The 23839-nt window shown below is 53.6% G+C and overlaps 7 protein-coding genes and 1 non-coding gene across 8 annotated transcripts; 4 read left to right on the forward strand and 4 right to left on the reverse strand.

Annotated features, from left to right (window-relative positions):
- Window positions 1-347: 347 nt before the first annotated feature.
- On the forward strand, window positions 348-1577 carry C8A04DRAFT_14005 (uncharacterized protein; the record flags this gene model as incomplete). The annotated part of the gene is made up of 1 exon (XM_062777931.1): window positions 348-1577. The coding sequence occupies one exon, from the start codon at window positions 348-350 to the stop codon at window positions 1575-1577; it is 1230 nt and encodes a 409-aa protein (XP_062634894.1).
- A 1527-nt stretch (window positions 1578-3104) lies between these two features.
- On the reverse strand, window positions 3105-3490 carry C8A04DRAFT_30894 (uncharacterized protein; the record flags this gene model as incomplete). The annotated part of the gene is made up of 2 exons (XM_062781556.1): window positions 3105-3215; window positions 3269-3490. The coding sequence occupies 2 exons, from the start codon at window positions 3488-3490 to the stop codon at window positions 3105-3107; spliced, it is 333 nt and encodes a 110-aa protein (XP_062634895.1).
- Window positions 3491-6895: 3405 nt separating this feature from the next.
- On the reverse strand, window positions 6896-10585 carry C8A04DRAFT_39031 (vegetative incompatibility protein HET-E-1; the record flags this gene model as incomplete). Its single annotated transcript, XM_062784436.1, has 5 exons — window positions 6896-6975; window positions 7132-7333; window positions 7925-8015; window positions 8214-9585; window positions 9640-10585. The coding sequence occupies 5 exons, from the start codon at window positions 10583-10585 to the stop codon at window positions 6896-6898; spliced, it is 2691 nt and encodes an 896-aa protein (XP_062634896.1).
- A 1834-nt stretch (window positions 10586-12419) lies between these two features.
- Window positions 12420-12501, reverse strand: C8A04DRAFT_t108. Its single transcript has one exon. It is a non-coding gene; the product is annotated as a tRNA-Trp (tRNA).
- Window positions 12502-12942: 441 nt separating this feature from the next.
- C8A04DRAFT_14019 (uncharacterized protein) lies at window positions 12943-14062 on the reverse strand (the record flags this gene model as incomplete). The annotated part of the gene is made up of 2 exons (XM_062777936.1): window positions 12943-13477; window positions 13542-14062. The coding sequence occupies 2 exons, from the start codon at window positions 14060-14062 to the stop codon at window positions 12943-12945; spliced, it is 1056 nt and encodes a 351-aa protein (XP_062634897.1).
- An 879-nt stretch (window positions 14063-14941) lies between these two features.
- On the forward strand, window positions 14942-17680 carry C8A04DRAFT_14037 (uncharacterized protein; the record flags this gene model as incomplete). Its single annotated transcript, XM_062777942.1, has 5 exons — window positions 14942-15156; window positions 15208-15574; window positions 15662-16446; window positions 16507-17103; window positions 17236-17680. The coding sequence occupies 5 exons, from the start codon at window positions 14942-14944 to the stop codon at window positions 17678-17680; spliced, it is 2409 nt and encodes an 802-aa protein (XP_062634898.1).
- A 1791-nt stretch (window positions 17681-19471) lies between these two features.
- Window positions 19472-19728, forward strand: C8A04DRAFT_30898 (uncharacterized protein; the record flags this gene model as incomplete). The annotated part of the gene is made up of 2 exons (XM_062781557.1): window positions 19472-19516; window positions 19597-19728. The coding sequence occupies 2 exons, from the start codon at window positions 19472-19474 to the stop codon at window positions 19726-19728; spliced, it is 177 nt and encodes a 58-aa protein (XP_062634899.1).
- Window positions 19729-23006: 3278 nt separating this feature from the next.
- Window positions 23007-23250, forward strand: C8A04DRAFT_30899 (uncharacterized protein; the record flags this gene model as incomplete). Its single annotated transcript, XM_062781558.1, has 2 exons — window positions 23007-23051; window positions 23116-23250. The coding sequence occupies 2 exons, from the start codon at window positions 23007-23009 to the stop codon at window positions 23248-23250; spliced, it is 180 nt and encodes a 59-aa protein (XP_062634900.1).
- Between the last annotated feature and the right edge of the window lie 589 nt (window positions 23251-23839).

Genomic DNA, 23839 nt, shown 5'->3' on the forward strand with positions numbered 1-23839 from the left:
GACAAGATTCCATGAGTTCCACAAGACTAAACTTGGTGTTGCAAACGCTGTGCACAGGTAGGATTCAATGACCATTAGCAATCACGCCATTCTCCCGATTAGCAAGTATTCGTAAGCTGTAACGGCGGAATTTAGTCACGCAACCACAATGGTTGCTCCCGCTTCTGCGGCTCAACTGCGCGGCCGTCGGGATCGTGTTGCTGATTAATGTTTCCGAGGTGAAGATCGTGAACAGTAGATAAGAAACTATAACAGCACCATCACGAGTCTGGTTAACTCGCATCTCACGATCAGTCGCTCGGGCTAAGAAGTTTAAACCGTCACCAAGCAGCTTATCACCGTCCACCATGGCCACAGACAAACCCGTCCTCATCGCAGGCGCAGGCATCGCCTCGCTCCTCCTCGCGCACTCCCTCCGCCGCTCCAACATTCCCTTCAAGATCTTCGAGCGCGACGCCTCCTTCGTCTACCGCGCCCAAGGCTACCGTCTCCGCCTCTCCGCCGAAGGCCTCGACGCCATCGAATCCGTCCTCGGCCCGGAAACCTTCCAACGCTTCTGGGACGCCTGCGGCAAAACCCTCGGCCGCGGGTTTGCCGTCCTCGATGCCATCACGGGAGAAACCATCTCCTCCCGCCCTTCCGCCGGTCCCGCCCCTCCCGCCGCACCCCCTGGCACAACCGGCCCCAGCCAAGCCCTCGTCTCCCGCGACGGTAAAGTCGTCGGCATCGCCCGCGGCACTATGCGCAAGCTCTTTGCTGAGGGCAGCGAAGAGCACATTGAATGGTCCAAAGACGTCACGGGGTACGAACGTACACCCACAGGCGTTCGCGCCATATTTGCGGACGGCACCAAGTCCATCGAAGGCAGCCTCCTCGTCGGCGGCGAGGGGATTCGTTCCAAAGTCGCGAAACAAGTCTCCGGCGGCCGCCTGAAGGTCTTCGACACCGGTGCTCGGGGCATCCATGGTCAGGCGCCTACGGGGGCGTTTAAGGGGTTGGGTGAAGGGGTGTTTATTTTGAAGGATGATACACGCCCCGAGGGGGCAATTTCGATTATTACGAATGTGAGGCCCGGGGAGATGAATGATCCGGATGTGCAGTTTGGGTGGACGATGGTTGGACGGCCGGGGGTGATTCGGCCGCCGGAGGGGGAAGATATCAATGCAGTTGTGGGCAAACCTGTTGCGGATATCGCGCAGCGGTTGACACAGAACTGGCACGCGAATTTCAAGCCGCTGTTCGACCAGATGAATGTGAACGAAGCGGCGTTCTGGCGGATTACGTGCTCGTCGCCATCGGGGGTGCCGGAGTGGCCGAACGATGCGCGGGTGACGGTGCTGGGGGATGCGGTGCATTCGATGACGCCTGCCGGGGGGAACGGCGCGAATACCGCGGTGAGGGGTGCGGCGTTGTTGGGGAGGTTGTTGGGGGAGGCTGGGGGATGGAAAGAGGGGCTTACGGAGGCGTATGAGAGGGAGATTAGGGTGCTGGGGAGTGAGGCGGTGAAGGCGAGTTATCAGACGGCGAAGGGGGAGTTTGGGATTGAGATTGATGAGGAAAGGACGCCAGTTGTGTAGGAGTTTATATGTTTAGATGTTTGGATATAGATGATCGGATGATGATATGAGTAACGATGTTGAGGTTACCATGCTCGAAACATAACTCTGTTTTCCTGTGTTCTATTAGACGAGCGTACCAATTATAGCAGCTCTAATTACCCCCTGTTGCCCTTAAACACCCCCCACGACACAGCCTGACACCACCTCCTCACATCCTGCTCCAGCCCCAGCAGCGTCTGCTCCGAGAATACGGCCATCCCGTGCCTGACCTCCGGCATACTAGGGCCCATTTCCTTCGCTACTTCACACCCAAGCCCCCCTGGCTTGGCACCAAAGCCAAAATTGGCAGGTGGATAGATACTTGATCCAGGCATCGTAGTTGGTGAAGTTGGCGTTTGTGTTGGTCCAATATTGGTTGGATATGGTAAGCGGAGCGCGGCCAACCGGGTGGTTACCAGTTCTACGAGGAGGTGGATCTGGTTGATATCTGTGAGGTTGGGTTGTGTTGAAGTGATGGGTTGTTGTTCGTGGGGAGAGAGTAGATGGGTGGGTGGTAGGCTGTTGTCGTGGAAGATATCGAAGGTTTGGAGGATGCTGGGGGCTGAGAAACGGTGCCTATGAATGGGACATGGGTGACGATGGTGTCGGGTTGCGGGCCAAGGTGTTGAGGGGGTTGTTGAAGCGGAAGAGAAAGGTGGTACTGTTACTGTGGTTGCTGAAGCTAGTGGGATTGGGTAAGTTACGGTTTGGAGGAGAGGATTTAGGGTTAGGAACGGAAGTAGGTACCGACCTTTCGGAGAGAATGAGTATGAAGAAGCAGACGATGATCGTCTTAGGTCTGGCGAAGGAAAGGTGCACTCCTTGGTGGCCAGGTTGATGTAGTATCTCATGATATGGATCGTGGCCAGTGCCAGGGGAAACGCAAGGTGGCCATCCTGAGAACAGGGGCAGTTGAGAATGGCAATGAGGGATTGTACCATCCCACGCCAATGTTCAAGGGACAAAGTCTCCGAATGATCCGCCTTAATGGTCCGTGAGGCAGCAGGCGGGTTAGAAAAAGACTCCCTAGAGACCCGGGTCAAGATATCGAACGCAACAACAAGGCATGTCCCGGGACAACTTCCGTTGCTGTAAGTGGGGGTCATGCTTCGGGTGACATTTCCGGAGTCGAAATGGTCGAATATCGCGGACACTTCTGGTCCCATCTCCGAAGACGAGTATGGTGGGAAGGCTCCATACAGATCAGGAGATACCGGGGTCTCTGTTCCCAAGCTAGCCCTCGTAGAGTCCGACTCATTTTGATTGTGTACCCCGAATGGCCCCAGATCAGTCTCCAAATGGAAACCCGTATCAGCATCGAAACCCGCAAGCGGTAATGGGTAGACCTGCGAGCCGTTCCCGGGAGAAACATCCAGGGGCAAATCTGGAGCCCACCAGTCGCCATTCGGTCCGGATACTGCTTCAGCAACGAGACTACCATGATCCGTTGCGAACAGCGGAGCAAGGTCCGATCGGGCCGCGGCCTGAAGCAGGAGACTGGCTGTTTCAGCCGCACGGGTCTGAGGGGATACCTCGGAGGAAGAAGGTCTCGGAGAGTCCCGGGATGTACGAGGACGCTTTGGGGGGGTAGCGGCGGTTGACGGCGAGGTCGTCTTTCTAGGAGAGATGAGGTTGTTCACTTGAGGTGGCCCGCGGGCGGGCTGGCATACCTCGAGACGGGCTGCTTTGAGGATCTGGGAGGCGGTTCGGCCGCTACGCCGGGACACGCTGTATGTGCAGGTTACCTCTCGGCGAGCACAGCGAGCACAGGTCGGTTTCTCTTTGCTGCATTTGACTTTGGAGTTGGCGCAGTCCGTGCAACTGTCGCGAAGCTTGCGGGCGTTGTGGAGGTTGACTGGGGTATGGGGGTGTTCGGATATTGTTGGGGCCATGGTGATGATACTGAGGTGCAAACAACGATGCAAAAAGGGTTGGGAAACGGACCCGTGTAAACAACCGACGGTATGCCATTGGTACGGGTTGTTATACTTATACGGCTAGACTGATCACTTCCTCCCACCCATTCTCTCCTCGGAATCAGAGGATTGTCCATCGGCGCATGCTCCGATTTGTTTAAGTCCTCAAGGCGTTTAGCGTTCCGTTCAAAATCAGGTTCATGGTAGCTGAATGATTGCAAAATGTCTCGTCAACGAAGGCGTCTCACTCCACTTCGTCACGTACTTAAACGAGGTTGTGGCTTGGGTCGCTGTGATGGCGTGCCGATTCTATGCATTTTTAAACCCCATATGAGTTGCCGTGGCCCCTGGACGCGGCTTTTGTTTCATTCATCATCTGCGTCGGTCGAGATCAAGCATTATCTTTGTCTCTGAAGTGATCGTCGGATCTGCAATAGCCGAACGGCTCTCAGACAGTTCAAGGTCGGCGATGTGACCACGGTGGACTTTGTCAACGAAAACTGCATTGTTTAGGAAGTCACAACCCCAATTGGGATCTCCATCTTGATATAAGAGCCCGAATAAGTGCCCGGGAATGCATTGTGTCACGCAATTTTTTTCCACTAGTCAGAAACAGATGAAAATCATGCCCATTCCGGTTAGCTATCACGGTTGAGCAACGACTAATGGGGAATTGAAACTACAGGGTGACTTTCTTCAATGTCCCAATTGTTTTGAGGATCCTCTCAAGTTGAAATGAAACGACCGCATTTCTTACACCCGCCTCTCTTAATTACACTGTGCATACTTCTTGTCAAGATCGCGATCAAAAAACGTAAAGTGGCCGACATTTTACTGAGATACCCCCACGAAAACACGCAGACTACCCGACGCGCGCTTGTCTCGATCCTCTCGGCCCAAACAAAACCCCCGGACGTGGCCCCGGTACCTTTTGTCTCGGGCTGTCCCGGCCCACCGAGATTAAGCGTTAGGGCAAAACAATGTCTGGATGCAGGCAAGAAAAAAAGCTCCGAAAGGCGGCAGGCGTTTTGTGTTCACGGTCACACATGGCAAGCCAATTTCCCCTTTCCCATGCCCTGGCCTGTAGTAAGTCCGGGACAGGATCCGGGACAAGATATCAGCTGCGAACACCATGTATCTAGCCGCGAACTGATTTCCCTTTCCAGGCAGGTGTTCCTGTACCTATCCGCTGTCCAAACACGGGTTGCCTTCCCATAGGTTTCCAGCCGCCCGCAACGTTGTACAGGGTTGATGGGGATGTGCACAATCGACTGCGAACCAAACCAACTAAAACCAGGTGCCTGGGCCAGTGGACGTGCACACGTCACGGGTTGTACGGTTGAGCCTGTCGTGTGACCCTTCACCTTGTCCCGTTCAGTCTCCCGGGTAACACAGGGAGGGATGGCGGATCACTTGGGTTCGCGGAACTCTCCGAGAGAAGTTGCGATTTTGGGAGTGTGAACATGGCCGACTTGTAAAACCAGATGTCGGGATTCGTGAGGATCGATGAGTCCTGGTTACGTGTAAGAGGACGCTTTACCATTCCATCGTTCATCGGAGCACGAGAAAACGAAACTCACGTCGTGGAACGTTGTTGAGAAGTAATATGGCTCACCCGTTACTAGCTTCTGGACTCGGACGACGGAAGGGAAATGACCTTACCCTGCTTACAATACCCCCTGAGGGTTCCTCAGCGCATCGGAATAAGACAAGATCTCAAAGGGATACTGTAGATATGTGGTTTCCTAGGCGCAATTTACTTTACGCTACAAGACACCCAGCAGAGCCGGACATGACCGTGTGGGCCCGTCTCTGAACATTGGTCCTACAGGTCATGGGGTAATTATTGTATCAACAATACATCTGAGCGTGCAAGCTTAGGAACGGCACGTCTGTAGATAGCATTTGGCATCCTTACTAGAGGGCCAGCTCACTGCGCGGACGAGGCATAGTACACCCACATCGACTCCACGAATTTCTCGACGCCCCCCCTGTGTTCTGTCCCTTCATATAGCATGGCGAGAAGTGAGAGGTTGATGGCATCGGCGTGGAGGATGACCGGGATGGTTGATATTGGTGCCAGTTCAGCATCACACCCTTTCGCTGGCTTTAACGCCAACTTGTGAGCTTCGCTGCAAGTAAACTGACAACACAGCGGGTTCTACACGGTTTTTAGCCTCTTTAAATATAAACGATGCCCAACCTTCGCTCGTTCTTGACTACATTGTAAACCTACCCAACGTCTCCCCAATTTCCATCATTATCAGCATATTCGCTTCCTCCAAGCAATCCTCATCAATCACCAAATCAAAATCTTCACGATAAACAACCATGCCTTTTGGTGTCAAATTCCCCTGGCGTCTCGAGCAACCCCGCAGCTATGGCGGGGACCCCAACCCCCCCAAGACCGCGAATCAACCGGGAACGAAAATAGAGCCCAAATATCCAACAGGAAAGCCACCCACTAATTATTCATCCAGCTGTAGCTGCAAGACTTGTGGCTGCACTCGCAGTTGTGGACTATACGGGCTTTGCATTCATTGCCAAGTAAACTGCCAGGAACGGAACTCGATTTTTTGATTCACAAGCGGAAATAAAAGGGCAAAAGAATAAAAGAAAAGAAAAGAAACTATCGAGCAAATGTTTGCCAGCCAGATTTAAGAAATAAAGTCACCTGATTATTGGACGTTTTCGACTGCGTTAATTGGTATTGAAGGATCTCGAAAAGAACATTTGCCATCACTGGGCTGTCAATATGGAAGTTTCGTGCACATCATGGAAAAAATAACAAAAACAACCTTCTCAGGCCCGGACCTTCATCACACTCCCACTGCCGTTGCCCCCTAAGCCACCAAACTAACACACCCATTAGCACTATCCTCCTGGAAGATCCCACCAAAAATAACACCCTCATCGATCCCCGCCGGCTGGAACCCGTTCTTCGTGATATCACCGACCCCGCCGACAGGTTTCTTTAGCACCCCAAAATGAAACTGCCCCTGCCCACTGACATCGTTGTCCAGGACGTCCGTGACAGCCGCGAGCGCGTCGTTGCCGGTGGAGAAGAAGACTTGCGTTGTTCTGTGTGTTCGAGCGCGCGTTAGCAACTAAATTCCCACGAACGGGAAAAAAAAGAGAAAGAAAGAAAGGAGACGGTGAACCCACAAAGCATCAAAATCCAACCTCAACCCAAAATTATGAAACACTCCCTCCTCAAACCCCGTACCAAACAACACCTTCCCCCCACCCCCACTCACATTCCCAAACACCTGCAACCTATCCGGGTCACCACCACCACCCTGCTGGCCAAGCACCGTCCCCGTCTTAAGCACAAACTGATTCGTACTGAAGTCCGCACTCTCCAAAAACGCAAGCTGATACTCATTGACATTGCAGTAATCGTACAATGGCCCCGTGGTTATTCCGGGCAGCCCTCGATAGCGGCGTCCAGCCGTAGCCATCTTTCGTGTCAACGGCGGCGCCGGCATCGAGTAGTATTCGTACAACAGCCTCGTGGCCCTCCTCGGCAGCCCTCGATAGCGGAGTCTGGCCGTTGTCATCTTTCGTGTCGACGGTGGCGCCGGCATCGAGTAGTATTCGTACAACAGCCTCGTGACCCTCCTCGGCAGCCCTCGATAGCGGCGTCTGGCCGTGCCCATCTTTCGTGTCGACGGCGGCGCCGGCATCGAGTAGTATTTGTACAAAAGCCTCACGGCCCTCCTGGGCAGCCCTAGATAGCGGCGTCTGGCCGTTGTAACGATCTTTCATGTCGACAGCGGCGCCGGCAGCGAGTAGTATTCGTACAACAGCCTCGTGGCCCTCCTCGGCAGCCCTCGATAGCGGAGTCCAACCGTCGCCATCGTTCGTGTCGACGGCGGCGCCGGCAGCGAGTAGTATTCGTACGACAGCCTCGCAGCCGTTCTCGGCAGCCCTCGATAGCGGCGTCTGGCCGTCGCCATCTTTCATATCGACAGCGGCACCGGCAGCGAGTAGTATTCGTACAACAGCCTCATGGCCCTCCTGGGCAGCCCTCGATAGCGGCGTCTGGCCGTTATCATCTTTCATGTCGACAGCGGCGCCGGCAGCGAGTAGTATTCGTATGACAGCCTCGCAGCCGTTCTCGGCAGCCCACGACAGCGGCATCTGGCCGTTGTAACCATCTTTCGTGTCGACGGTGGCGTTGGTGGTGTCGGCAGCGAGTAGTATTCGTATGACAGCCTCGCAGCCCTCCTGGGCAGCCCTCGATAGCGGCGTCTGGCCGTTGTCATCTTTCGTGTCGACAGCGGCGCCGGCATCAAGTAGTAATCGTACGATGGCCCCGTGGTTATTCCGGGCAGCCGTCGATAGCGGCGTCCAGCCGTTGCCATCTTTCGTGTCGACGGTGGCGCCGGCAGCGAGTAGTATTCGTACAACAGCCTCACAGCCGTTCCGGGCAGCCCACGACAGCGGCGTCTGGCCATGATCATCCATAACGTCAATAACCGTAGAAATTTGGTCTGTACTCCGCAGAGTGGCCGTTACCAGCCTGATGACCCCATATCTTGACATAACGTGTAGCAGGCTAGTCCCTGTTGGTGGACAGCCATGTGAATATTTATCTACTCGCTGGTAAATGCGCACCCATAACTCTATGAGATTGTTTGATGGCCAAGCAAGCAGCGCTAGAAGATCCTCTTGAGGGACGCTTCTAGCATCGCACTGCTGTGCATGCGCGACCCATGAGGTCGTAGCGTAATGCAGGAAGGCAAAGTCATCGTAGCTTGTTGAGCAACCGATCTCTTCCATCGCTAAGTAGCGTATGCAAATCTTGGAGAACCGAAAGTGTGCCCTGATCGCCGCCTCGGTCGACGTTACGTTGCCGTCCAAAGCTGAGAGGCCTTTCTCGACGAAGAAGTCCTTGACAGACTGGTGGATGAACTGGACAACCTGCGTATGGCTGACTTCGGCAAGACCGCGGCTGAGCGTCTGAACTTGCCTTTTCATCCGATTAATGTCGGGTATGTAATCTTCTGCGCTCCGGCATGCTTCTAGTGACCGGTGTGGACAATCGGCCTCGACAACCATAGCCCATCGCAACTCGTCTATTGACAAGGGCCGCGTGGCAAAGCAAATCCATTGAATCAATTTTTGGGACGCCGGTTCCATAATCTGAATAAGTTGTCGGTAGAGTTCATCGAGGTCGGGAGGGATAGAATGGATTGCCCTTTCGATCGTCTTTACTCCGGCTCCCTCACGCTCAAGGTCCAGAACTTGCTCCACAACGAGACGTGCCCACATAAAAATGCCAGAGGCACGTTCCGTAATCAGGGCCGGAATCCTAGATAATGTTGGCGAACAGAACGCGGCAAGCTGGCCATCCACAAACGTCGAAATATCCCTTTGGTTTTCATCCTCGGTACGTATTTCGAACATGCTTGTATCCCGATCCAGGATTGGGTAGTTGCGACAAGAGAAGCAGATACAACACTGTCTGAGGTTTGTTGATTGGGATAGAAGACTCTGTAGCAAAGACTTGAAGATTTGGACAAGTTTGACTGCATTTTTCTTGCCACATTCATCTAAGGCGTCGATAAACACCCAGACTGGACGAGTTATGAGGATTTTCGAAAGAGACGACTTAAAGAAGGACCACAATTCCTCTTCATGCCAGTTCCACTTTTCACCCGGCTCGCCGATCTGTTTGCGCTTTGTTCCAAACTCGTCGATGAGATCCTGCAGTGCGCCGGGGGCTTTTCGAAGGATTTGATGAAGGAGAGACCGCCAGAGGCCAAGAGGCGTCTTTTGGAGCTCATCACCGCGACCGTGGAAGAAGAACGAGAGAATAAGGGCGTCGTCTCTAGTCTTATGCTTATAAAGAGCGTGTTTTAGCAGTGTCGATTTTCCAGAGCCGGGCTTTCCCTTAATCCAGAGCAGGCCTCGGTCGCAAGCGGCCCAGCTCTGGTACGTCTCGTGTTGAAGCAGCCATTCGCATGTACCCTCGACGGCACTGCTGATGTCATGGGAGCGGTTCTGCATTTGTGGAAAGGCTAGCGACTTGAGGCAATCTTGTGCGGTTTCGGATAGTACTTGGTCTTCAGAGCAGATTTAGCCTAGTGTATTCTCAGAAGTAGACTAGTTCTCCTTACCGAATTGCGATACCCATCGGACTAGCTCTCCCAGCACCCTTTTGAACCCATTCTCCTCTGCAGAGGCAAACTTGACCATGTCCCTGTGATTGGCGTGAATGGTAACGGGATTGTAGCCCTCAATGGTGGCGGATTCCTTAGACACGACTTTCCCAACCCCTGGTAAAGGTAGTTCCTCAAAGAAACATGTAACATCCGGAGGTTGATTGGCTTTTTGCCGTTCCCGTATCATTGACCAGAAGTTGACTTGAATGAGCTCGAGAGCCTGGTTATTTGTCTGCAAGATCTCCAGCAGCGACCTGTTAACAGATTTTACCAGACCAAGGGCCGAAGCCGGAATCTTAGCCCAGTCAGCCATCCAGGCTCCTCTGTGGGGGGTGCCCATAAATACGATGCCTATGGTGCAATCGAATATGCCCCGAAGGTGGATCTCTGGGTTGTTCCGTGAGAGGAGAATGGCCTGTTTGCAGACAAGGCCGCCCAGGCTATGGACGACGAATATGATGGGGCGAGATGGCGCATTGCAGCAGGCCCTGTCAGTCGTCAAGTCGTTCAGAAGGTTCGTAGCATGGTCGATCAGCCGATTCGACGACGCAACTCCTTTTCGAACTATGTATGCGTCGTAACCGTATGTAAGTATGCGAGCTTTTTCGAGCTTTGGCGGGAGAAGGGTCTTTGGCCAGGGTGTGGACTGCCCCTCGGCGGTCCATGTACTCTCCCGGTCCCCTGTCAGACCATGGACAAAGCAGATGTCGACGATTGCGTCGGCGCAGTCGTGCAGAACCTTCACTCCATCCGGGAAGGAGGGAATCGGTGTGTTTTCGGACGGACCGGTGTCTGTGTTGGTATGTGCTTGAGGATTGGGTGGAGTTGAAGGGCGACTTGTTTCTTGGAAGGGACTGTGCGGAGTCTTGCGCTTGTTCAGCAGTGATAGGATTCCCTCCATGGTCTCTATTGCACTGTCGAACCGATTAGGAAGTCGACGGATGGCCGATGGTTAATTACGCTGGTATTTAATCGCGCGATAGATTGAGAAGTTGTGAGAGAGGAAAGCGGGGTAGAGGCGAGCTGAATGTCGCCAGCCATTTTTTCGGGCTGAAGCGTCCTAGCCGACAACACATCCATAGCCAATCGTTTTAGGCGGCACATACTTTGCGCGCTTTTTCATCGCAACATGTCGGCCAGCCGTGCGATTGTTCACAAGATGACAGTTTTTCAGTTTTCCCTTACGGAAGGGAGTCGCGGCATTTCCGCCGAAGAGCCGCTGGGCCCGTCACTGATCCGAGTGTGCACAAGGACCTCTGGATGCCACCAAGCTGGAGTTCTGGCACAAGCTAAATTAGCAGCGACTGGCTCGTCACGTGGCCGCAAAGAATGCTGAACACGTTCGACAGACCAAGGCCCCGCGCACCCGCTTGTCCACTTCGTCGCAATTCGCAATCGATCCGGTGTCTTTCCGCCACACGCGTCCCGGTACTACTGGCAGGAACCGTCATCCGTTGATGATACTACAAGGTAAACCCACTCCAACCGCCATGCGAATGCGAACGATAGGTCACAGTATGTCACAGAGCATTAGGGTCCTTGCGTCCTACCGATTGCCGAGCGAACACTCTCTGAGCAAACAGCCATGACATATCCGAACTCTTACGTGTGTCGACTTCGTTGTCTGGCCGTCGTCCGAGCCCCCCGATTCGCTCGCCGATTACACGACCGACACTCTGACTGACCGTCTATCGTCTGAGAGCCCCTCCGTCAACAAACGCCGATGTTAATGGTGTCGCCTTGGCTAGCCAGAGGACGGCACGACGCGATTATGGACAACTGACATTTGTACAGCTATCTGACTGGCACGAAGACTTGGTATATGACGAACATCCACCTACTTACATCTACTATTCCATTGAATGGAAGTTGATAATTAACAATAGAATGGCCGCGAAAGACACCGAACAGGACCTTGTTCTTATGCCTTACGCTTTTTGGGATACATTTCTGTAACCTAAGCTCGAAAAGCTCCTTGATAAAAAGCTCCCGCCGAATAAATTATATAAGGTTGAAGAAACCAATGTTGTAGCATCTGTCATAGTGTCAAGGGCTCAGGCCTAGGGCCATGCTCCCGTAAGGTCTTGGCCATGAGCAGTAGTGTTGGATCGTGGCCGATGGCCTTGGGTTGGCGTGGCGGGGCTGTTCCTCTTCCAAGACATTCACAGGCCGGGGCTGTCCTGGCTCCGGGCCCACACCTGTCCCGGACCCGGCTCGGAGGTGGAGCCCGAGGTGCCCGACCTCCGAGCGCGCACATCAGGGGGAGGAGGGACATCAGGATATAAGGAGCCCTGGGCAAGGCACAACCCCAAGTATTTCTCTTTCTGCAAGCTTTCTCAATTAATATAATAAACGCCAACTGCCAGGCTCAGAATCGCTTTCTCGGCCTCCCCGCAATAACGACAGCTTCTTGTCTTCGTTGTTGTTCAAAGGGGGAGGTTTCTTGTCCTCAGAGCGACCAGTTCTGGACCCTTATGAACGGATAAGGAAGATTTATGCGCAAAATAAGGGATTCTCTACCGCACAGAGTTTCAGGACCGTCTGTCGGGCGGCAGGCACGATCCGAGCCGAGGAGCAAACGCCCCGATACATCGCCATATTTTCGGATGACAGCTCAGCTCACAGATGTCAAAAAATGATGATCTCTAGTTGTTTCTTACATGGAATAGCGGTTGTATCAAGGCCTTTTGGTGCAGTGTGGTGGAGTGTGGAGTCTCGAAGCCAAAAAATTGAAATGAGCCACACCCGATTTGAACGGATAACCTTTCGATCGCACAGTAGCTGGAGTCGAACGCGCTACCGTTGCGCCAGCAGCCCATCCTGCTGAATTGATACAGAGGTCCGCAATTGCTGGTCATGTTGAAGGGAATGCTAGGAAGCTGCGAAACGATCTAATTACATTGACCACTTCAACTGAGTTCTATCACAGTTATTTCTGCTACTATTTCAATTTCTGGTTCTCTATTTCAAAAGTTAAAACATATCGCTCGTCTTAGCTACTTCCATCCGACTGAAAGACTCTAATAGGCAAATGCTGGGAGAACAGAGAACCCGTGGAGAAATCGAGAAATGAGATTGATTTGGGCCAGTCACGACCAAACCTCTTGAACAAGAAAAATAGTAAAGGAAAGAAATGCAAAGGCAATATTCTGATGCCGTTGTTCATCTATGAAATTCCTCGAAGCAAATAAACATACTAGAAACCCCCCCGCCATTGCGCCAAACGCCCACCAAGCCCCAATCCCAATGCCGTCATTACTAGAACCTCCGATACGCCTGGCACCCAATCGCCGCCGAACCTTCAACCTGGACCGTTGACCTTGTCAGAATGTACGTCTTTTTCTTCTTCTCCAGATCCCCCACAAAAGGCAACCCGTTGCCTTTCTTCCCCTTCCTGTAGTACATCCTGGGGATGTCCACGTTGACCGTCGCACTGATGTCCTGCGCCAACCCCTCAAGCGGTTCCATCATCGCCGACAGCGTCGTCGAAAACGCCAGCATAGCGCTCGGGTAGAAGTTGATGTTCAGCGTCTGCAGGTTGGTCATGCGCCGGAAAAGCGCCACATGGTCACCTTCGCCATCCTCGATGCTGTCCGGGGTGCGGAAGAAATTGCCGTTAATGAGCTCCTGGCAGTGTTCGTTGTCATCGGGGTGAATGTGAGCAACGAAGGTGACCTGGCGAATGCAGAGCGCGGCTTCAGGGTTGATCCAGTCCAGAAACGCGCCCAGCTCGCGGAAGCTGGCAAAATGGAAGCGCGTTTGGCTGTATAGGAAGTGGGCGACTTCTTGGTATCTGAAAATAATACGATATTAGACATCTTTGGCCCCCGTTTCATCGCACATCCAGCGACGCATACCCAAATTTGCAAGTCGTCATCAAGGACACAAAGTCTCCGAGACTGCGATCTGTGCTTGGGCTGTCCTTGCTTGCTGCGCTGGCGCGTTCGCAATCGTGGTGGCCGCACGACCGTGTTTCTGATCCCGAACATCTCATGTGCTGCAGGTATTGCAGATGAAGCTGATTCGGGACGCCGCGGCGCGCAACAGACGGGCAAAATATATGTTGGTCCTTTCCCGCATCCTCGAGCATAATACCATAAATATGGCGGCGAATATCCAGCGGCAGGGTAAAAAACCGCGGGAGACCGGCGGCGCAGTCTGGATCGATCTGGATCTTTTGCCGCTCTCCGTTGTTGTTTCGTGACAGTTCGACCGGCCATACGATGGGCGTTGGAGCGGCTGATTGCGGGATCCGCTGGGCCAGCGGCTTTTGTCGCTTGCGACTTCGGAGATGGTATCTGGGTTTCTGGGTACCAGGAGATGGTGTTGTTGGCGTCGTGGGAGGTAGCGCTCTTGTAAATGGCGGCGGGGTCGTCATCGTTGCGTCGGAATCGAAGTCGAGATGACCGCCAGCCATCGGCCCTCCCGGCGCTTGATCATCAACGGCCCGCAGGCCTTTGCAAACGGTGATATTCTTCATGGCAGCGATGAGAGTGGTTGCCATCTCGAAAGAGGAATCAGGTTCGATGTGGTCGGTCTTAGGCCGAGCGACCTTCTTTATTTGTAGTTGGAGCGTTTTCCAAGTCAAGGCACGTGGTGCGGTGCCACGTTGAAAGTCATGTGTTGTTCCTGCCTAAGATACCGGGGCTTGGCACTGATTGACGGTTCGGGCAGCTATTGAGCCACTGACTCAGAAAGTGAGTGTTCAAGATGAAACCACCGAAACCCCGGAAAGCTTACTACTTTTTAAACAGGCAGAGGAATGTGAATCTCTGTTTACCGGGGTAATTGCCAATTTTATAACGAAAATTAAATTGGGGGTTGAGCTTTCAGCGCATTGATGTGAGTGATTGTCTGATGGCGCCATCTAGCGCTTAGACCCAACAGGGTCTCAACCGAGGAAGGCTGCCTAAGTCCCCGTAGCATAAGAACTTGAGAGAGTATGTGTAGGACTTGAATTTCACAGTTCTCCTTCATCACCCGTCTTGAATCACAAGGCGAGATTAACAGGGCAGTTCTGGCGCCAGCTGGCGTGAGCTTTTTCCTTGTGTCGTCTTTCTGATCCACCACCTTGCTTTATTGAGAATGCCAGATCTCAGAAAACAAAAAGGTCATGCCGGTAATTTCTACATCCTTGACGCCATCCTCCTATCACGCCCGATGAAGCATGAGGATGAGCATATTTCCAAGCTCTTTCACGCCACGGAACATTCACGTTGGTCATTCTCCTGATGTTCCATTCACAATGGGGCTGGGGATGTCTGAAGCGCGGGTTGAACAAGGGACCACCAGTGGGGAAGGCATTTTGAGTCACGTGTTAGTCACAGGGCACACGCCTCCACTCGTCCTGATCAGCTCACACGTGTGTTGCACGCGCCACCTCGCGTCTGCGAAACTCCGTGAATTTACCGGAGCTTCTCCGAAACTCGCCAGCGCAGCTCGCTGTCAGATCAACCGGAGTGAAGCCGTCAGGTCTGGGCGCGTCGATTGAGGCGCGCCAAATTAAAGCGAGACAATGTCCAGCTACCCACCGCCACCGTCGACCGGCGATGGTGCAGTCGTCAGCGACGACACATCCCAACAGCAAAGCACCGAGAGCGACAACCGGCAGAACCATCCGCACATTCACAGCCATTTTAGTGCAGAGGCTGCCGCGGCTGCTATCGCTACAGCGCACCATGGCCTCCAGGCGTTGCAAGCTGCGGTCGCCGTGCCGACCACCACTACGTCAACAGGTACAATGGCATCGCAGCAACATGCCGCCATGGCCGATGCATCTTTTCTCGGCGGCGCAAATGCGGCCCAGGGGTCGCCTCCAGGCGGGGCTCAGAACTCTAAAGCGACGCGACTGCGCCGGGCTTGTGACATGTGCAGCCAGCGCAAAGTGAAGGTTTGTGATCTCACTCAGTCAATACAACGCCAATTGCGACCGCAATGTAGGCAAGACTAACGAGCGGGTCAATTTTGTTCGATGTAGTGCGACGAGACTCAGCCGTGCCGACCATGCACCGAACTCGAGGTCGAATGCACCTTCAACCGCACAATGAAGCGACGCGGCCCTCCGAACAAGCATGCAGAAGCCGCCAAGGCCGCCAAACAGCAACGACTTGAGCCAAACATCAATCTGGGGCCGCACAATGCCGCCGAGACTTTGATCTCCATATCCGGCGGCCAGGAATCACAGCATATCCTCGACGCCGAGTCCATTGCGCCGTGGCCGATCCTGACGCTCCTCATTGACGACTTCTTCACTTATATCCACCCGCTCGCTCCGTTTCCCCACGAGACAACGTTTCGCATGTCGTTCACAGCTAGGGAAGACCGAACGAACCGTGGATTTCTGGCACTCCTGGCCAGCATGATCGGAGCGCTAGTGGCGTCGTTCCCTCGGACGGCCCGGCTGCACCTGAAGACACAGCAGCACGGAATGCACATGTACCCCAAGGCGTTGACACTTATTGATCGGTGCAGGACTGTGGCTCTCGAGGCACGTGGCGCGTGCTTTTACAACAAAGATGAGGTCACGGTTTACGATGCGGCGACCAGTTACTTCATTGGCCTCGGTGCGTCGTACACGATGCAGTGGAAGATCTGCCGGCGGTTCATGGCCGAATCCATGGCCTTTATCCGGGAGCTCGGGTACCACAAGCCCCGGGATATGGGATCATCCATGTTTGGCGTGACTTATCGTGGCCCTGCCTTCAACCATGTCGAGGACCAGCTTGGCAAGCGCATCTTCTGGTGCCTGCTTGTGTCCCTGCGGTGAGTTTCCGTTTTGTTGTCCTGACACGGCCAGGTTGGAAACTGACCCTTACTCTGCAGCTCTATGTCCCAGCTCGGCATCAGCCACAGCGACATTGTGCTTCCCCCGCCGACACCGACCGAGCCGTACCCGGATTTTCCGGTGGAAGTGGATGATCAGTACATACTGACGCACCAGATCTTGGGCCAGCCTGATCACTCCTTGTCCCTGCTCACCGGCTTCAATCAGGCCGTCAAGATCTACATGACCATGAATAGTCTTGTGGGAATCGAGATGACATACGGAATTTCCAAGCTTCCGTTTCACGACCAGAAATCCATGCTCGACGAGTCGCTGCAATCCGCGAAGCAGACGCTCGAGGGCTTGCCACCGCAGCTGGCCATTGACCTTGACCGCTCGGGTGCTGGACCCAGCCATGGCTTGTCCAATCTTCTCCCGACCGCACCACAAGCCAATGTGTTCGAGGACAACGGCAATGGCCTCCAGTACGGCTCCATGGGGTATTCCCCCCTCCAGCAGCACCAACAGCAAGCTACGCCGGACTTCCGCCACATCCCTAGTGTCCAACCCGAGCGTCGCCGTCTACTCCAATACGAGATCCAAAAGGCGAACATCTACGCGTCCCAAATCTCCACCCGCTCCTACTACGTCGAGCGGTACCTTAACCTCCGCGACGCCCACCGCGACCACGCCCGTGCCCAAGCCGCGCAAGTATCCTTCTCGGCCACTCAGCAACAGCATCAACCCGGCGCCGACTCGAACAATGGCACCGACCAGGGCGACAGCAGCACCAACAAATCCGTCGCCGCAGCCGCCCTCCACGCCGCAGCCGAGCAAACCGACCCCATCGACGCCAACATGACCACGGAGCGCGAACTCATCGTCCAACACCTCCTCACGGTCCTATCCTCCATCTCCCAACGCAGCATGGAACCCAACGGCGCGTCCTTCATCAACAAGATCCGCCAGGTCGCCAGCACTCTCGTGCACGACGGTTCGGCGCCGGAGCGTAAGGGGCCCGTCGCCGTTAATGCGCAGGAATTGCTGAGCAAGTTTGTGGAGGTGCTGCTGAGGCTGGAGAGGATCCCGCCGGGGGATCATCATGGGAATGGTGGCGTGGGGAATTTGGTGGGTGCGGGGCAGGATGAAGAGCAGGAGTTGAGGTCGTGGGCGGATTTGAGGGAGAATCAGTTTCGGTTTTTGCAGGGGGGTGGGTTTATGGGGTTACCTTGATTTCGTTCGCTTTTACTGGGGCCATGTGCCAGGTGAGGAAAGGTGTTGCTATGTAATCTGGGGGGATCTTCTGCTTTTTCGATTCTACGCTATGCTGGTCGGTCGGTCGGTCCGGTTTGCTTTGCTTTGCTTTTACTGAACGGGACAAGGAAAAGGAAAAAAAAAACACGCTTCACAGGAACGGAAAAATAACACGGAATATGGCCGGCGTTTGTCGGGACGGCCGGGGGAAAGGGTTCGCCCCGAGGTGCCGTCATTTGTTTGTTTGTTTCGGGGGGCGTCCTCCTTTTGCGCACACAAATACCCAAGCGAGCTGTGGGGTGTTTGGTTCTTGCTTGAGCTTGGCGTGGTTTGCTTGGGTTCGGGTTCCCGGGGTGAGGGCGTTCTGGTCTGCTTCGAGGGAAATGAAGCCGGCGGCGGTGTTCTGGTATCCAAAATTGCGTTTGCTTGGTTTGCTTGGGGATGTTAGGTGGGTAGCTTAGTTTAGCTCTACACTACGAGGTAGATTTGCAAGAGGTATAGATTTGCAACATGTCGATTTGGTTCGGTGGTGAGTGGCTTTGTTGAAGAGTAAACAAAAAACCCCAAGAAAATAAGAGAAAACCCCAGAAAAAAACACAAAAAAGGGGGCAGAATGATTGCGAAAGACCGTAAAATCGCGGTCCTTCGCGGCCCGAACCGCCCCGACTGCCGGTTCGTCGTCCGCACTGCCTGCACCATGAACAATGTTTGTTTCCTCTTTCACCCCAGTACGCGTTTTTCGCCAACAGCACCTCTGCTGTCCCGTTCGCTGACCCCAGACAGTCCTTTGTTTGCTCCGTTCTGCTTGCGGCTCGACTGCCGATACGGTACCTGCGTTCTTGTCCGTGTATGTCCCCAATCTTGGTACCAACTTTGTTTCTGATCTTTCCCGTGTACTCATCTCTCCTGATCATCTGTTGTTGCGTCAGCGGCAGATCTATTTTTGAAGCGAGTACACTTACACTAAGTCCGCGACGGCGCACGGCTTCCCCGGTTTCCCCATGCCGGTGTTTGCAAACTAATTCCCGGTTGTTGTGGCTCCGAACTCAGTGCCGGCCCGGGGCAAATTAGTTATGCAGCTGTCTCTTCGTTTGTTGGTTGATCCTTTTCATTTCATGCCATACCCCAGATTTGAGCGACGCGCTTGCGGCTGGGCTCTGCGATGGGGGGGTTTCTTCGCTTATTTGCGTGAGGTGTCTTTTTTCTTATAGATTATTAAGGTGATTAGATGGGAACTAGCCTGCCTTTCTGGTCTGGTGGTGATCTCTTGGTTAGGTCGGGGCTGGGATACCACAGTCACCCGGTTGTGGTTCTTTCTTGCCCGCAGGACAGGGCAGGTTTCCTGGACACGGTGAAGCTTTTGGGGGATCGGCTTGCCATGCCGCATTTGCGGCCACACTGTGAACGACGCAGTTATGAGCCGAAGGCCGGGGGACCAACTTCGGCAGTGTTTGTTCTTGTCATTTCGCTAAACCCTCGAGGGTTGGGTCGTTGATATCAGCGAAACGGCCGTGTATTTTGGAGAGGAAGATCAAGGGTACGAGTTCAGGCGTTGGTATGTTCGCCAGAGTATTATAAAGGCAGTGACAGTTTGACCTTGGCCTGGTCTTAAATTGATTTTTTTGCGGTATGCTGTGGCCTTTACGGTAATCACTCTCCCTCAAATAAACCCTCGCACTTATCTCTCCCTTACGACCGACGCACAGCAAGCACCCCACCACAATGCAGCTTCCCACTCTCCTCTCGCTTACCCTTGGGCTTCTGCCCGCGATGGCCTCCGCTGGGGGCGGTTTTAAGCACAGCTGTGCGGCAAACGTGAGTAGCTGCCATGCCCCGTACCCCGACGAGACCGTTGATGGAGGTGGCCCAGTGCTAATCCGACGGGACGTTCACAGTGGATGGTCGCCGGGAGGTTCTTGATGACCGACTGCAAGACGGGAAACGGGGAGGAGATGATTCGCACCGCGCTAGATCTCGACAACTGCATAGGCAATGAACAGTCCGACATGAAACCAATGAATAAGTGAGTTCTCGAGCTATCGGTGTTTATGCGTTTAGCTATTACGACGATGCATGGGCTAACTCAGCGACGCGGTGTTTCAGCGGCGCATATTCCATGTCTTGTTACTCCTGTTGGCGCGGGAATGTTTGGCAGAAGGACTCACTTGGGTGGACCTATTTTAGCTGTTGGTGCGAAACCTCCGGGAAGGGAGGTTATGTAGGGGGGTCCTCGGTCGATTTGAGTACGTGATGATTTTCTTACTTGTTCTGGCATCACGAAGGTACTGTGCTCGACTTACTGATACTAACAATCTTCATAGACGATTTCGTGGAGAACGATCATGGATATTTGTCGTGCTTTGGCCACAAGGCCACGAAAATCTGACCTTCTGGATGCGTTCGGGGCAGATGTCCAAATGGAAAAAGGTTGAGAATAATTACGTGGCGGAATGCGCAGTGGTGGGAAGTACCTAGGGAGGTCGTGTGAAATTTGTAATTAGTTGTTTTCTGAAATTCAGGGTGAGTGACGCATTAAAAAGTAAACAAAAACCCCAAGAAGAAGCCAGAAAAAGAAAAAAAACCGAGATCGTAAAATCGCAGTCCTTCGCGAAGCGAACCGCCCCCACAGTTAGCTTCTCATTCACCCATATTTGCCTGCACTGTCAACACTGTTTGCCATCTCACCCCGGTAGGCGGTTGGTAGTGTATGTTCCGTTTTCGGGGAGACGACCGGCCCGTCACTGACCCTAAGCACCACTTCGATGATTGCTTGCCTCTGCTTCGGTGCTTCCGGTTCGCTTGTTTCCCTCATGCTTTCGGCTTAGTCACTGGTGGAGGTGCATGCGTCTTTGTCCGTGTGGACGTCCTTTGTCTCATTAGGCAGGTACCTTGGTCTTTTCTTCGGATCCGTAGACTTTGCTCAACCGCGGCCAAGCTTCCCAGTGACCGGCCAGTGTTCATTAGATCGGCTTTCTGTTCAAATGTCAATTACTTGTTAATTATATGTGTCGTCCATGTGCTTACTTACTCGCGTTATGAGATTGTATCCCATTCCTGACTCTCTTCCCGACTTGCTCTGGAAGTGGCATTGTACAAGCTATTTTTACCCCGAATCTCTTTGACGGCCCGAACCAACGGCTCCCCCAGTTAATTACTCGGGCATGCACAGTATCTACTGCGTTGGTTCTTCCAAACCCAGCCCCGGCTGCGTGGCTGCCACCAAACCCAACGGGAGCAAGACGCGGTTTCGGATATGCAAGTCTCTCTTCCTTGTGGTTTGCTCTCTCTCTCTCTCGCTCTCTTTTGTTTATTAGTCCCCGGAGTTGGAGTTACGTGATTTTGGCTGGGCTGGACCTCTTCTCATCATAACTACTCGTTGAAGGCCAAGAGAGGGGAATGAGTCTGGCTTTCTCTGGAGTGGTTGGTGATGTCCTTGTGGCTGTAATCGACCGATTCAGTACCGATTCAGTAAAAGCCGCGTCTTGCTGGCCACGTCCACGTCGATGCAGATGTTGTCTTGGTTGCTCGTCGTGTCGAATCAGCGGTCAAACTGTGGACGATGCAGTTGCAGGCTGAGGACCAGGGGCCGAATTTGGCTGGGGAGGATGGTGTTTGTTGTTGGGATTCCGTTGGCCGGAGCAGGCCGTCGCGAGCGGTGAAAAACGGGGGGTTTTGAAGATGGGAGCAAGGGCACTATCTCGGGCTGTGGTTTGTTTTCCAGAGTTATAAAGGCAATCACGGCCTGGCTATGGTCTGGTGTTGGAGCGACTTCTCTGCGGTGTGCTTTGCGTCTTGTAGTGATCGCCCTCGCATTCATTCCCCCCTTGCGCCCGAATTTCCTTGCCCCTGAGTCCACCGACGCACAGCATCAAACGCCGCAACAGCAAATTCCCTACCACAATGCAGCTTCCCATTCTCGTGTCCGTCATTGGGCTTTTGCCCGCGATGGTCACCGCTAGGGGCGGTTTCAAGAGCACCTGCGGGCGAAACGTGAGTACCTACCTCATTACACTGCTCCATAACCGAATGCAATGTCTACAGGTAGCCCAGCAATAACCAAGACGGGGTACCCGCAGTGGTACATTTTCGCCGACCGGATGATGTGGGCCGAGTGTTTGACAGCACCAGGGGGCGCGTTAATACGTAGCCAGCTTGATCTCGACCACTGCATGGAGAATGTAGATGGGTATTTGCGGGGGAAAGACAAGTACGTTCTCGGATAATTGTTGTTGATCCAGGGTAACCATTACGGGGATGGATGGGCTAACTCGGCAACGCGGCGTCTCAGCGGCGCATATATCATGACTTGCCACAGGTGTGGGCGCGGCAGATCCAACGGCCAGGACGCATGGGGATGGTCCTATGCACGCTGCAATTGTTGGAGTCCCAGGGACAGTGCAAGGTACGGAGTCGAAGTGGATTTAAGTACGTGATTACTTTCTCAGCCGTTATGGCATCACTCGTATGTTGTGCGTTACCGACACTAACAAGTTGATAGACAGCTTCATCGAAAATGACCACGGATACTTGTCGTGCTACGGCCACAGGGCAGACCGCGCGGCATAATCTGAAGGGATCCGGCTGCGTTGTGCATCTATGATTGTGGTTAGGCTCTGTGATGGGTGATGTTTTCGAGCTTCTCGGTTGGGCTAGATCGATTCGTGCATATCATGATTACCTAGGTAGTTGTTTAGGGCGAAGAAAGGGAAATGGGGCCCTATTTCTCTAGTGTGTTGGTGATGTCCTTGTGGCCGTGACCAACCGGCCAAGTGAAAGCTGGGTCTCGCTAGCCGTGTAGATGCAGATGTTGTCTTGGGTGGGTGGGGGCTAGGGTATTACCGTCACCTACTTGTCACCTGCAGGACAAATTTCCCTCAGACTGTGCGTGATGCAGTTGCAAGGTGAGGACCACGGGCCGTATTTGGCTGGGCAGGATCGTGATTGTTTGTTGTCATTTTGTTGGGCGTGGTCGGGCCGTTGATAGCAGCGAAAACTGTGCCTATTCGAGGGCAGCTCAGAGCACGGGGTGTGTTTTGGGGCTTGGTATGTTTGTCGGAGTATTATAAAAGCAGTCGCAATCCAACCTTTGCCTGGTGTTGGACCGACTTTTTTGCGGTATGCTTTCAACTGTGCATTGCCATCCCTCGAAGCAACTCTCACATTTATTCCCCCCTTGCGCCCGACTGTCCTTGCGCCCGAGTCAACCGACGCACCGCATCAACCGACGCACAGTAGCAAACTTCCCAAACTTCCCAACATGCAGCTTCCCATTCTAGTCTCTATTTTCCTTGGGCTCCTGCCCGCGATGGCTGCCGCTGGGGGTGGCTTCAAGAGCACCTGTGCGCCCAACGTGAGTAACTACCATGCCCCATTCTACCGGTGGCCCAGTGCTAAACAAGACGGGATGCCCGCAGTACACCACGGTTAGCAACGGCCAGCACTTGATTGGCGAGTGCCTCACCGGAACAGGGAAGTCGTATCGCACCATACTGGATCTCGACCATTGCATGGGCAATCAGGGCGGTTTCCTGGTGTCGAAGAACGAGTAGGTTCTCTATGAATTGTTCAAGCATCTGGGGACTATTACGGGGATGGATAAAGAGGCTAACTCGGCCATGCGGCGTTTTAGCGGTGCATTCTCCATAAGTTGCCGCGAATGTAAGCGTGGCAAGGCCAACGGTGCCAACGAATTGTGGATGAGCATGTTCAACTGTTACTGTGAAAATGGGAAGGGAGGCTCATTCTTCCTTTCCGAGATTGATTTGAGTATGTGATGATGTTCTTCCCCGTCGTGTGTTTAATGGCCGATCCTAACAATCTGGACAGACAACTTCATTGAGAACGACCATGGATACTTGTCCTGCTTTGGCCACAGGGCTGGACTCATTAACCAATGATAGTACGGGAAGCGGCTAGGTTATGCGTCGAAGTGGAAAAATGCATGGCCACATGGCAGGATGGGAATGCGTGGTGTGGAATGCGCAGTGGTGGAAAGTAGGGAGGCTGCGCTAAGTTTGTAGTTGTGTTCAAATTCAGCTGGATTCTTTGTTGCAAAATTGTGTGTCGCGTTTATGATTGCTACTTCATGAAACTGCGGCTGAGCAAGGGAGCGAGCGGAACAAAGCTGCAAACCGGTAG

This window comes from Dichotomopilus funicola (assembly GCF_033296635.1).
Source record: "Dichotomopilus funicola strain CBS 141.50 unplaced genomic scaffold C8A04scaffold_57, whole genome shotgun sequence".
Taxonomy (NCBI): Eukaryota; Fungi; Ascomycota; class Sordariomycetes; order Sordariales; family Chaetomiaceae; genus Dichotomopilus; species Dichotomopilus funicola.